Raw genomic sequence first — 13,618 nt, forward strand, 5'->3', positions numbered from 1 at the left:
CGGAGTACCATATTCCTCTTTTCAACCAATTTCACCCAGCAAGCAACCTTCTGCAATCACCTGTCAGGCACTCGGGTTTCACCCTGATTGGTTGTCTCTGTTTGTCTCGGGCCATAGCCTGACTGTTACTGGGGCTCTGCAGCCTGCTTTGCAACCCAGCTCCTCCTTTTCAAGCTGTGTGTGACTTCATCAGTGTTATATCTGCTGCTGCTATCAGTGCCTGCTGTGGTCTGTATTGGGGGGTTTGCCTCTCTGCTCATGTATGTGTGTGGAAGAGCAGGGAGGTCTCGGAACAGACACATGCTGACAAGTATAAATTAGTGAAATGGAAAGAGAAGGAAATAACCACCGTCTTTGTACTAACGTGGTCCTGACTGAACTAAAAATAATGAGTCTTACTGAAGCACAGTGAAAGATGAAACAGCAGATGCACAGAGTCTGAACTACACAAGCATTGGCCAGGAAAATAAAACATATATTTTCTAAGTAAAAATAAAGAAAGAAAACAGAGCAGGCCACTCGGGGCTCTTACTGCATCGTCAGATTTGCATTTCACATTCATAAAAATGGGTTAGATAAAACTATATTGATCACTGTGGTGAAATCATCTTACCTCAGCAACACTGTAGCACGATCCAGAAACTACAAATGCAGTTATCAAGAACAATAAGAGGAATTTTCAAAGATTGCTACTGCAGGTAGAAATTCACATGTACAAGCCAGTAAAGGTATGCATAAGTATATGGAATATTAAAGAATAAGATTAACACTATAAACAGAGCTGACAATAAATTGGATGATAAAATTTTTATGTTCTGAATGGTGCTCTCACTTTTTCAGCACACTCAACACAAATGAGAAGTTGGTGGTCTATTAAAATAAAACACAGGCTTCAGCTACAGATTCAAATTCTCAGAGACAAAGCGAGAATAACTGTTATGTGAATCCCTCAGTGTTTGTGTGCATTTTTACTTTATGTCAAGAAGCATGAATAAATGTGGTGCTTGTTTTGTCCCGTTGTGGACTCGTCCTTGCAGACTGCAGCAGAAACAGTTCAGCTGCAGCGCTGAAGGGCGGCGATAAGGACGCTGCTGACAGGAAAGGAGAAAAAAATGGAGAAATGAAATCAAACGGCAGAGCAAAGCCGCAGACCACTGAGTCTGCAGAGAGGCTATTTTAAAGGAATGACTGAGAGTGATGCCTTAAGAGGTTTAAAAGCCCAAAGGTCAGGACACTCCCCAAACACAAATGCAGTGTCACATTTCCCCCTTCTGCTACGAGCCTGCTATTACACACTGAGCTTGGGGGGTGTCCCAGTTCAAACCTGTACTCTCTTAAAGTGCAGACAGAATTTCCTTGCTGTCCTGAGGATCAGGGCCAGCACATGCAAGCAAGTGCAATTTGTGACGAAGAAGTTAATGCACTCACTCTCAGCTTCATGAAGTCTACAGAACTGTACTGTACCCTAAGTTTTTAACCTTGAAGATGAACATAACAATCTCTTCACCGAAACATCAACAGGGTAACCAGAAGGACCTACAGCTGGAACCAAACATCAACCTGCAGCCAGCAACCTTTGAACTGGCAGAAGCTGATTGTTTTCTGGGACTAGCAGAAACAAATTTTAGGCACAACATTGATGTGACATCATCTTTTAATCCCTTAAGATTACAGTTATGTTCACATCTGTGCCTTTATATGGATACTTTCACATATTTGTCTAGCCAAATGTGACATTTTATTGTAAAATGCATGTAAGAAATATGATCTTGTTCCTATTAGGAGCTGTTGTTGTTTAGCCTGTGGCTAAATGAAGTCTAACGTTACGCCTATCTGCAATTTTCTCTTTATCAGCAGAGCTGAGTTTGTTATTAGCATGCTAGTGCCTGTTTCCCCATCCAACAGTGACAGATCAACTTTATCCATCCAATAATTCTTCTCTTTTGCCACTGTTTTTGGAGGGATGTTCACATTTAGGACAGAGAAGACAGATGGTTTGAAAGAGGAGTGAAAGAAGCCATCTATGTCCACTGTGAGCGACCATCTTTGAACAGAGGCGGTGGTTTACGACACCAACTGTCTGCCATCTATAATCCAGTTTTGAGTTCCCTCCCCAGACGCCTTAACGCCCACTCACATCCTGGGCCATCTGACCTCAGTAAGTCGCATGATAGGGTGGGGCCAGGTCTCACAATGGGTTCACCCAAAACCTTGGCTGATCATGACCCACACCCTTTATCACACCTTGGCTCGTGTGATTAGGTTAGGATCAATAGGGCGTCCGTGACCCTCTTGGGGACACTTCCATAGGGCTTAAAATCTGGGACTCTCAACCATTTGACCCTAGAACTGAGGAAGCTTCTCGGATGAGAGGGGAAACGTCTTCAAGCAACTTAAAGAAGTCCAGATGCTTTTTTTCCCAAGCTCCTCAGACTACCATGACCTGGATGACTGCGAACCTTCACAAACATACTACCAAAATTACTTCTGTCAGTCAAATTATTCTGAAGAGGTCAATGATTCATTTGCCTGCAGCTGCAGAGTCTGTAGTTAAGATACTTAGCAAGTCCACAGACAACATTACCTGTAACATGAAAAAACAAACAGCTTTCCTGCACATGACTTCTTTGAGCTCTGTTTTCAGTCTCCACCACTTTCTGTGGGGAATATCTGAATTAGCTTTTTATCTGCAAAATGCTCTACAAGTTCCATTCTAGTCTTTCAATTTCTGGCTGCCAAGAGAGTGTAAAGGGGCTTTTTGTGCCTCTTTCTCTGGAAACTAATAAGAGCAAAAATGAGGGTAAAATGGTGTCCAGACAGCTAATCAATGTGCTCACTATGACACACCTTAAAACTGAGCAGAACCACCAAATGAGCTGAAAACACTTTGTCAGGTCCAATGCTGCCAGAGACAGTTTCCACTTAGGTTTATACAGATATTTCTTGAATTGTTAGGAAGCTCTTAGAGTACTTTATGCTGGGTATTTGTATTGAATGAGGTGAGAATGAATAAACAATCTTTTCCTGTGAGAGAGGCAAATGCATTTCTTCCCACGGGATGGACTGGCATCTTTCAGCTTGAAGACATCGAAAGCTCAAAGCTGAAAGATCTTTAATCAACCCGAACAAAACTGAGAGTCTCTGGATCACAAACTGCACAGTTCTCAGCAGCACAGCAGAACCAGGAGCAAAAATGTGGCTCAAAGTAAAAAGTTGGAGGTCAGTGTGTCAGAGATCGTTAATGATGAGCTGCGGTTCTGTTATTAAAAGCACAGCGAGGAGCCTCATTGCCTCTGCACAGCCAATTAGTACTGAGTACTCTCTGTTCTTCAGAAACTAGACTACAATGGTGTCTAAAGTGCAGGATTGAGGTGAAACTCTCCCAAACAATTGATATTAAAATGATAATCAGAATAAAAAAGTGGACATAAAGCAAAGGGAATCCTACAGCAACCAAACGGACAAAAGTGTATTATTTTTTCTTCATACTGCAGCATCAGAGCAGAGTCTGCAGTCGGTGGAAGGCTCAATAACTAGCAGCTCGATAACAAGCAATGACCACAAATAAAAGGTTTTACGGCTCCTCGGCTTTTCCAATAATACCAGAACACAAGAGGCTCGACGTGCCGCCTCGTATCTCTCATCTGTAGGCTGCAGACCAGCTGCCTGCGTGAAGAAAGAGTTTTCATTATGAAAGTGACAAAAACAGTTTCAGATATTAAGTTGCTCTGAGGTGAAACGACTCCCACAGGTCCTGTAATGGGGAGGTTACCAAGTAATATACGGAGGGCGGCGCTGCCAGGTCTGACTGGATTTTGGAGTCTTGCTTCAATTTTTGTGAATCTCAAACATCTGGATCAAAATCCAGTATTGGCTGGGCTCATTTATCAGAATAAATGAGGGAAGGTTCAGGACCACCTATCCAGCCCTAAATGTATCAAAAGGAATAATTTGATCTTAAGAGTAGAGAGGGTGTGTGTCTCCTGAAAGCAAGCTGGGAGCTGGTTCCACAGGAGAGGTGTCTGCCTCCCATTCTACTTCTAAATGTCCCGTGGTGGCACGAATGGTAACGAGATCATTCACTCTGACAACAAAGCAGAACACGATCATCAGAGGCTGAAGTCGATCCAGTTTTCTTTTCCTAATTTTCGATGTTGTTGTTTCGATTGATTTTCTTTGTTTCCCGTGTCCATCTGTTCCCGTCAACTATAATGTGTTCCAAAAAGGTTTATCTTGGTGGCACAGGAGTTCCTCCTGTCCACCTCATTCATCACTGCTCATTAAAGGCCTTCAGCGGTGCCTCTCTCACTGCCTCCAGTGAACTTCTGATCACCTTTTTTTATGCAATGTCAGACTTAGTTTGAAATATCTTCACAATAACCCAGCATGAGATCTTAAATCCATTCAGATCTGTGAACACTTACTGACTCTCATTTATGGTGACAGTAACATCTTCGAGTACTCCTTGTTGTTAGTTATAGAGCACTAAGAAGAATATTTTGGAGGTTGATAGTGTTTTTGTTCTGGTCTTATTCTCACTTTCCTTGTCCATTAGCTGTGTAATTGTTCTCATCCATCAAGCTTTTTCTTCTCACACAGCACATTTACCTTTGAAATGGATGGTGGTAATTAAAACACAGACCAAGAGTTTAAGACAGATGAAAGCAGCTTTTTAATTTTAGTTATCAGCTTTTACTTTCACCATAAAAATGACGACTCCTGGAAAACTATTTTAAAAAATACCCTATAGTTAAAACACTGAAAGAATGAAGGGTAAAGCAATATGAAATATCATGACTCACAAAAAGTAATTTTTTCACAAGAAGCGTTTAAAAGTGTTTTCAATGATGGCAGGGTTTGAAACTTTCATCTCTTCAGTCTTAACAAAGGAACCCTTTCAGATCAGTTTGTACCAGTTTTAACTGGTCATCCTGGAGACTTGTGCCGAGAGAGGGGGGCAGAAATCTCTGGGCTTAATTAATAATATTTGAAATCAATTCTGCAGGGAACAAACAATCAGTGCAGTGTCGTCCAAAATGCGTTCATTGCCTCATACTTTTAGATTAGCTGAAGGCCTTAGAGTGATTTTTTACTGATGCCAAAGAACAAGAAATTACCACAGACTACCTACAGTTTAGCATGTGACATACACCGTCTAAGGCTTTACCTGCTTTAGATACTTTGGTTTGGTTGTAGAGGGTGACAGAAATGCAAACATCAGCTTAAACCAGCTCAAAAACTAACAGACACAAACTAAATTACATTGCATTGTATGACTACTGTACTTATATGTACTTACAGGGATGGCTACAGTGTGCTGATCTTTCCACACCAAGATCAGTGATTGGCTGTCAGGTTGGCACATTTTTAACTCACTCACACTTCTGTTGGCTTCTTTCACTGAACACAGTTAATCCAGTGTGAGCATGATCATCTTGAATGTTATATTATATCCAGAGAAGAGGGGCCATTAAAACTGAAGGCTCTGCCTCCCATTCTACTTTTAAATACTCTAGGAACAACAAGTAAGCCTGCAGTGCGAGAGCGAAGTGCTCTAATAGGGTGATATGGTACTACAAGGTAGTACCATATCAATCTAATGTTTTTTGTTTTTGTTTTTCTTAATGTGAGGATAAGGATTTAAAATGTGATTCCAGATTTAACAGGGAGCCAATGAAAAAAGGGTAATGTGGGAGAAATCTGCTCTCTCTTTCTAGTCCCTGTCAGTACGCTCACTGCAACATTTTGGATTAACTGAAGGCTTTTCATGGACTTTTTAGGACAACCTCATAATAATGAATTACATTAGTCCAGCGTAGAAGTAATAAATAAATGAAATAATTTTTCAGCATCACTCTGAGACAGGATGCTTCTAATTTTAGAAATACTGCAAAAATTAAAGAAAGCAGTCCCACATATTTGTTTAATATACATGTTGAAAGATAAAGAAGGAGTCATTTAAACTGTGAATCATGCAGAGCTACTCTAGAAAAACACTAGATGAATCTGCTTTGAGTTACAGTTTGTACACACTAATTGAACCAATGTTATTCAGGCGAAGGTTTGAGCAAGTGGTCAGCTGGGTTTTAGTGAAGTCTTTAGACACATCAGCCCAGATTTAACTTGACACGGATTTTCAGCAGAATATAAACTGTTCCCCATTCAGCTTGCCCCTAAATGCTTGCTGTGTACTACAGTCTGATGCTCACAGTAATGAAGCTGCTACAGAGCATTACCGAGAGACGTGTCATTACCCAGCCTGCAGGGAGCACACACACCATCAGGCTCATCAGTGTTTACATCCCTTCATTGGCGTCAGGACACGACAGAGGTGAACCGAGGGTCGAATTGATTTCCTGTCCACCTCCCTTTCCTCCACAAACACAGCAAAATTTTCAGCGCCGCCTCTGCAGAGTCCATCTTACCCTGCGTCTGTCTTAATGCTGCGCGTGTCTCTGTGTTTTCTATTTTTAGCTGTCGGGCTGCAGATGTCCTTGGATTGGCTGGAAAAGCGGTTCTGGGCCATCGCCAAGCAGGTGACCGCAGGACTCACTTTCACACAAACACACATTGTCTGATTTCTGTCATTTTTGGGGACATTTCATTGACCTGTGTTTATTGTCTAGAGGTTGACAGGAAGTTTAAGTGATTCATACCAAACTCTTTTCCCTTAAAAAGTGGGCTGAAGCTGACTACAGAAACACAAACCGGTTAAAGGTGTTGGTGGAGATTGTGTTTTAAGTGTACCTTTTGGGCCATCACAGCCAATCATTTGCTTGCTTACCAAAACCTTTGAAATGTGGGCTTTTTTCCTTATTTTGCAACCTTTGCTGTTTACATGTAGAGATTTTCTCTCATAATCTTTCAGTTAGGGATTATCATATGAATTTGTCAGAATAATGTGACAGGCACAGCATCTGTTCAAATCAAGCACTTTAAGTTACGAGTTAATTTCAAACCAAATGCAGGGTCCGCTTAGAGAGACCATCCACCTTGCAGTGGTTCTCCTGAGCAGTAGAAACTGCTACATTTCAAGATAGTGGATTTGATGTCTGTCAGACTGCAGGATGACAAACACCACAACGGTGACCAGGGCTGAGGATTTCTTAATATCAGAGATGGAATTTTTAAAATAAGAGCGTGGAGGACAGCAGAGCGTATTGGAGGAATGAAAAAGACAAAGAAAAAAGACACTAAAATCAGTTGTTAAATATATTTGAGTCATTTAATCGGTATATCTGATATACTGTAGTTGGTATAAATAGCTGATTTATTTGTTGCACATGTACAACCCTCTTTGCAACCCACTTTTTCCTTTTGTGCTGTTTCTGATTAAGTGCTGAGTTCTCTAGCTCTGTATTTAATTTATATTTAACATAGCATTCTGACTTCGAATGAGCTTTGTATTTGACTTTTATTGATTAATTAAATATCTCTAAAAAAGAAAACAGTTGGCTTATGAAACTGGCATTTGTAATCTTCTGTATATCACAAAGATGAATTGGAGCAACAGACTGCAGAGACGAACACCTGCCAGTCAAGACTCAGGGCCCAGCAGCAACAACTAAAGCTGACGTTAACATTATCTCAAAGGCTTTAATTGCCTTTTTTCTAATGTGGATAAAATATGCGGCTGTATTTTAATTTCTTTGTTTCTTTCCTATTTCCTGCCCGGATTTGGTGAAATGAAACATGCACATCGTGTTACAAAATTCTCATTCACACCATCATTTTCAATGGATGGAGCAGCTGGGATTTCAAAGACCACGTCACTAGTTTTCTGTCAAATTCTGCTAAATTGACCCTGAACACAGAGACTTCCTCAACATGCACCTGGTGGGAGTCTGGCATTGATCGGATATTGATGTTACAGAACTGATAACTTCATTGCAGAATAGAATTGAAGAGTAACTGATTCACAGTTGTGTTACTTTTCTGTGTCCTCTGATATAAAAACTAAAATCTGACTGAATATACAGTATTAGAGGACAAACAGAGGCTTGTTTTTAGCATCCTAATTCCCTGCTGAACTGTATTCTGGCTGCGACCTTGTACAAACTGTCTGCTGTTGCAGGTTTGATCTGAAACAGTGCAGACTTTTGAGAATATTTTAAGCCAGAGGTGCTAAAATGTAAATAAGCTATCAAGCCATCCAAGTTTTATATCTCCACCCGCTGTGGGATCATAAACGTCTTCGTGGTGGAGATGCAGCTTCGTCTGCAGTTGGGTCAGAGTCTTCCAGGTAGTTAACAAGCAGCACCAAATGTCACCAAGTTTCCAAGGACACAGAAGAGATTCTTGCTCTGTGACTGTTCAGTTATAATCCTCCAGATTCAGAGGTCATTTTTTCAATTTTCCTTTTTGTTCATTAGGGAGCAGAAATCATTAAGTGTAGGTGATAAGTCTCTCAGACCTTTCATTAAGATTAAAGCAGAATGTGCATATAGAATAAAGTCAATAAGAACAGAAGCAAGTGGATTTTATCCTTATCATACATCAGAAATGGATTGTGCTCTTTAGTTTGTCCTGTTGCGTCATTCAGTCTAAAGAGGTCCCACTTTTGCTCATTTCCTTCTCCACATGTCTCTTCTTGGACTTATTAAGCTTTTGCACAGAAACATCAGAAAGTGGGTGATGTTGGTACCTTAGAACACAACAGACCACCAAGCTTCCTTAGAGCTAATCCTAAATCGTCCGTTTATCCCAACACAAAACCCAGCGTTGATTTTCCTTTCAAGAAAGACCCTTAAGTAAATTATAACAATGAGCTTTGATTGTGATGATCCCTCAGATAGTTGAACCAAAAGAGATGTAGGCCCAACTCCAGTCTGGCCCTCCAACCTCTCCCTGAGGCGTGAAAAGGACTGAACATTAAATGTTTTAAAAGCAACTAGCATTGTGGAAATGGGCTGTAAAGCTCTCCAACACCAAGTCTGCTTCTTGCCAACCACACTCTGAAGGTTTTGCAGCCTTTTCATGTAAAATATCAAGGAAACTCTGAACACTTTCAATTTCTGTGAGATTAGTTCAAGATTGTGACAGAAGTAAATAAAAATGGCTTTATTTTCAACTTTCAAAATCCCCACGAAAAATTGACCTGACAGCACCTGGCATGGTAAGGAATAGTGTCTCCACACTTTAAGCAGAGGAACAGGAGATACATGAGATAACAGGACCTAATCCAAGCCACACATTATCTAATAGTTAATGGTTTTGATCTTGATCGTCTCTGTAATAGATGTAAGAAGGTGCTAATTACAAAGGCTTTTTTCTCCATCTGATAAAAAGAAGGAAAGATTGGTGCTGTATTTCTACCTACTGAAGCAGAGGTATTTTTGTCATGGACTGGAACGACTACAGAGCAGAAGAAGAGCCGCTTATAATTTAGGAAACAGACTTTAGTTTTTTCCCCCTGATGTTTAGGATCTAAACTGAGCTCTGCAGTTTTCCTTCCTGCTGTGTAATAAGCTGAAAATTGGCTACAAACTTTTGATCCTGTTGAAAAAGTTGTCCCCAGAAGGCCGGCTGGTATTACACTCTCTCCGCAGGTCTTTGACCTTGCGAACGTCCCCCCTGCAGTTAAGTGAAGCAGAAGCAGAGCTGCAGATGTCCCGTGGAGGTTGATGGTGTAGATAATGTTATTAATAGGAGCTGACAGCTGTGACGGGCTGGATTAATGTATTTACAGGATAGCCTCAGTGCCGACAGTAACTCATCCGACCGACTCAACACATTTACATTCTCTTGCAGCTGATTTACAGTTTCTGAGCTTCGTAACGTGTCATTCCCTTTCAGTAAAAACCTCTCAGCCTCGGTGGAGTTTAAAATTTGGGGATTAGAGGTTCTCGCCTTCAAAACAGGATGTAAAAATATGCCTTCATGCCTTTTTATAACAAAAACTGATCCTGGCGAGTTGAAACTGAAGCTGTCGGTGCTCTTAAACCAAATGATGGAGTGTGACCTAAAATAAAACCACATTTTATGCAAGTAGATGCTCTTTGTGACAGTTTAAGCAGATTAAAGGGATCATTTAAGGAAGCTCGAATCAAAAACTTGAATTTAAAAACTGCAGCAGCGTGAGGGTGAAAGCTGCTATCATCCATCCTCACCTGCATCTGATAAATCTTCTGTGTTTATCACAGAAACTGATTCACAGCCAAGCTTTAGTTTTCTGCAGGATGCCAACATAAATGTTGCTTAATGTTTCTCATTATCCCTAATTTGTTATAATAATTACATTTTAATTTATGCATCACTCATTTCACTGTCTGTTTCATCTTGCAGCCCAACGACACAGATGTAAGTAAACATTAGTTATATCAATTATGTTGTTTTTACAGTTTTATTACTTTCCATAAAAAGAAGCATTCAGACTAAATTCTCTCAAATCTCCACACTTTCCTTTTCCTTCCCTTCCTCCCAGTGTTCAAACATTGAAGGTGTGTGTCCTCTCAGCTGTGACAGTGCTGTAAGTACACAGCAGTTGTTTCTTGTTTGTTGCTCATCACCAAAAATCTTCCTCTGTGTTAGAAGATCCTAAAGAGACCCGTTTCTTTTTGCTTCTTCCTGTTCAGGATCTGAGCTGTTACCTGGTCGACAATAACGGCTTTGTCATGCTGTCCAAAGAGAGGAGCGAGGTAAGATCCACCACTCTTTACCACTACGCCTTTGGTCAAGTCATTTTAAAGGGACCCTTCACCTCTGAATCAAATCTCTGTATTCTTCCTCTGGCCTGTTGGACTATTTGACCATCTGGATCCATGGGTGTAACTTTGTGCTGAACATTGTGGGGGTGAAGATCTCTGTCTAAGTAAATCAATAAATCTGGATAAATTCCCACATGATTAAACATGCAACTATTTTGCTGGTAATAACTGAAATGAGTAAAGAAAATCAACAGCCTATTTATCCAAGATAATTCCTAATTTTATTGGGGGAGGTTATATTGGCTGGGTCTGATTATTAAGGGGGTCATAACCCCCAAAACCCCCCTGGAAATTACGCCCCTATCTGGATCATTTTGTTTTGGAGATATCAGTCTGTCTTGTGATGCTCAAAGTCCAACAAAGAAATATACAGACTAAAACGTCAGTAGCAGAAACTATGATCCAAATAAAATAAACACACCGAACTATTCTCTGTCTGCTATCTCAACCAAACCAAGTCACATCCACACTTCAGTTTACTTCAGTAGAAAAAGATGGGAAATATCAAATGACCGCATCAGTTCCCTGTTTTCTAAATGACTGTTACACATTGTTTGGATATATAAAAAATGTTGGTGGGTATTTTGAAGTCAGAATTTTTGTCTACTTAAAAATTAAAGTTAATACCCTGCAACCATATCTGTGCCCTTGCCTACAATTTTAGATCTGCACTGCAGAGTCATTTTGGCCTGCGATGATTTTGAGCAGTGACTTCATAATAGCAGGAATGAGTTGACAAACCTCTGAGGATGCACTGTCACTCTCTCCTATACACTGCATGCTTTCACAATGACGTTTGTAGCACGAGTACTCTCTGTCTGTTTGTCTCTCTCTCAGTAATAGTGCCTACCTGCTTCTCAACACGTAGCATTAGACAAATTGTCCGGGTTAACAGACAGTTAAAGGGAAGGTGAAAGGCAGGACGGTGGGGGCAGCTAAATGCTGCATTGCCTGAGAAGCCTGAGTTGTGTATTATATTCAGTATAGTATAGTTTTTTGTATGTTTGTTTTTTTAAATAGCACCAAATCACAACATGTGCTCCAAGGACTTTTATACTTTAAGGTAAAGACCCTACAGTAATACAGAAAACCCCCAAATGGCCCCCTGTGAGCAAGTGCATGGCAACAGTGGGAAGGAAAACCTCCTTTTTAACAGGAAGGAAACTCCAGCAGACAGCTTGGAGGTTTGGGGAGGAAGATGAGTATGTGAAAAATATGAGTATGAGTATGTGAAAAGTATCTTTACACCTAATTTATCGAGGTTGTAAATATGTAGTGTATTTGATTTAAGAGTATTTGAAATAATCCACAAGGACATTTTTTCTCTCTGTGTGAAACAGATTTTTGTTTGTTTGTTCGTTCGTTCTAAGCCTTGTTTCCTATCTTGTTTTTTTATTGTTGACTTTAAGTCCTGTTGTCATGTATGAAGGGAAAATATTTTTTAAAAAAACAGGCTCTGGCTGTTCAAGGGGTTTCTTGCTGTAAAATGGGAGTTTTTCCTTCCCACTGTCGCCAAGTGCTTGCTAATATTGCGTCATTTGATTGTTGGAGTTTCTTTCTGTTAATGTAGGGTCTTTATTTTACAATACAAAGCACCTTGAGGTGACCGTTTTTTGGTGCCAAAGTCATGGATGTGTTGTCTGTCTGTCAGACCTGCAGTCAGAGTCAGGAGGTGATTTCTCAGTTTCGTGGCAGCTCTCTGGACCATTTAATGTGCTCATAAACAACATCTGGACACCTCACAGGATTTGAGGACAGTTTGGGTCTTAATCTGTGTGCGTGTGTGATGCATTAACAGTAAACATCACAGCTGCTGCGCCTGCCTTCTTCGTCTGACCGACTGTGAAGCAGGATAGATCTGACTTCACCAGGCTGAGATCACACTTGTGTTTATGTGTGGGTTTAAGTCCATCATATCTCCTCTTAGAGAAAAGCCCTGCAAGTAGAATTTTGTTGCAAACTAGGAAAACTTTTGCTTACTTCCCTGAAGCATGTTCATTAAAACAGGGGCACAAACCTCCACTTCCATCAAGGCCAGTGTTAAAGTAAGTGGGACAAACTCTTGGATCAGCCCTTTATGGTTGCACCATCAGTGGAGCAGTAAGCCACTCACACAGCACATATTTACAGTATTGATGAATAACATTAGAGGAAACAGGAGGGTTGGAAATGGCACTTCATGTTTCTCAAATGAGAATGACTGCAATCTTTGCCTTGAGTGATTGTGCTGCAGATATTTCAGCTCCAGTTGTGTTTTAAGGACAACATTTTAATTAAACACAGAGGATTTATTTTTTATGTGTTGACAGTGGTGAAAACCCTTTTAAAAGCAAGTTTTGCCACTCGACAGGCCTGTGGGCAGTCATTTTAATACCTCTGTCTAAATCGGTGGGGATTCTTAACTTATGTAAAATGGTAAATGGCCTGCATTTGTATAGCGCTTTACTCAGTCCCTAAGGACCCCAAAGCGCTTTACACTACATTCAGTCATTCACCCATTCGTAATGGCAAGCTACATTGTAGCCACAGCTGCCCTGGGGCGCACTGACAGAGGCGAGGCTGCCGGACACTGGCGCCACCGGGCCCTCTGACCACCACCAGTAGGCAAACATGGGGTTAGTATCTTGCCCAAGGATATTTGGCATGCAGCCAGGAGGCAGCCTGGGATCAAACCACCGACCTTCTGATTAGTGGCAGACCTGCTCTACCACCTGAGCTACAGCCACCCCTATGTATGGAATTGCTTTTCAAATCTGATATTTTTTAAACTGCATCAAGACTTTTTGAGTTGTCCTAGAATAAGTTTTAAAAGTTTTTTTTCTTTTTCCACAAGCTACAAAACTTGACGGCATCATGGCTTCATTAATGGTACAACCCAGGGCTCTAATGCAATCGGCATCTCTACAAATCCC

The 13,618-nt window shown here is 40.8% G+C and overlaps 1 protein-coding gene across 3 annotated transcripts in view; it reads left to right on the forward strand.

The window, feature by feature from the left end:
- Positions 1 to 13,618, forward strand: part of LOC100700975 (voltage-dependent calcium channel subunit alpha-2/delta-4) — a 99,923-nt gene that overhangs the window by 57,702 nt on the left and 28,603 nt on the right. For all 3 annotated transcript variants that reach the window (XM_005449251.4, XM_005449252.4, XM_025908974.1), the window contains 4 exons: positions 6,475 to 6,536; positions 10,285 to 10,299; positions 10,424 to 10,468; positions 10,575 to 10,637. In XM_005449251.4, coding sequence (XP_005449308.1) covers positions 6,475 to 6,536; positions 10,285 to 10,299; positions 10,424 to 10,468; positions 10,575 to 10,637 — 185 coding nt within the window. The remainder of the gene's footprint in view (positions 1 to 6,474; positions 6,537 to 10,284; positions 10,300 to 10,423; positions 10,469 to 10,574; positions 10,638 to 13,618) is intronic.

This window comes from Oreochromis niloticus, linkage group LG7, assembly GCF_001858045.2.
Source record: "Oreochromis niloticus isolate F11D_XX linkage group LG7, O_niloticus_UMD_NMBU, whole genome shotgun sequence".
Classification (NCBI taxonomy): domain Eukaryota; kingdom Metazoa; phylum Chordata; class Actinopteri; order Cichliformes; family Cichlidae; genus Oreochromis; species Oreochromis niloticus.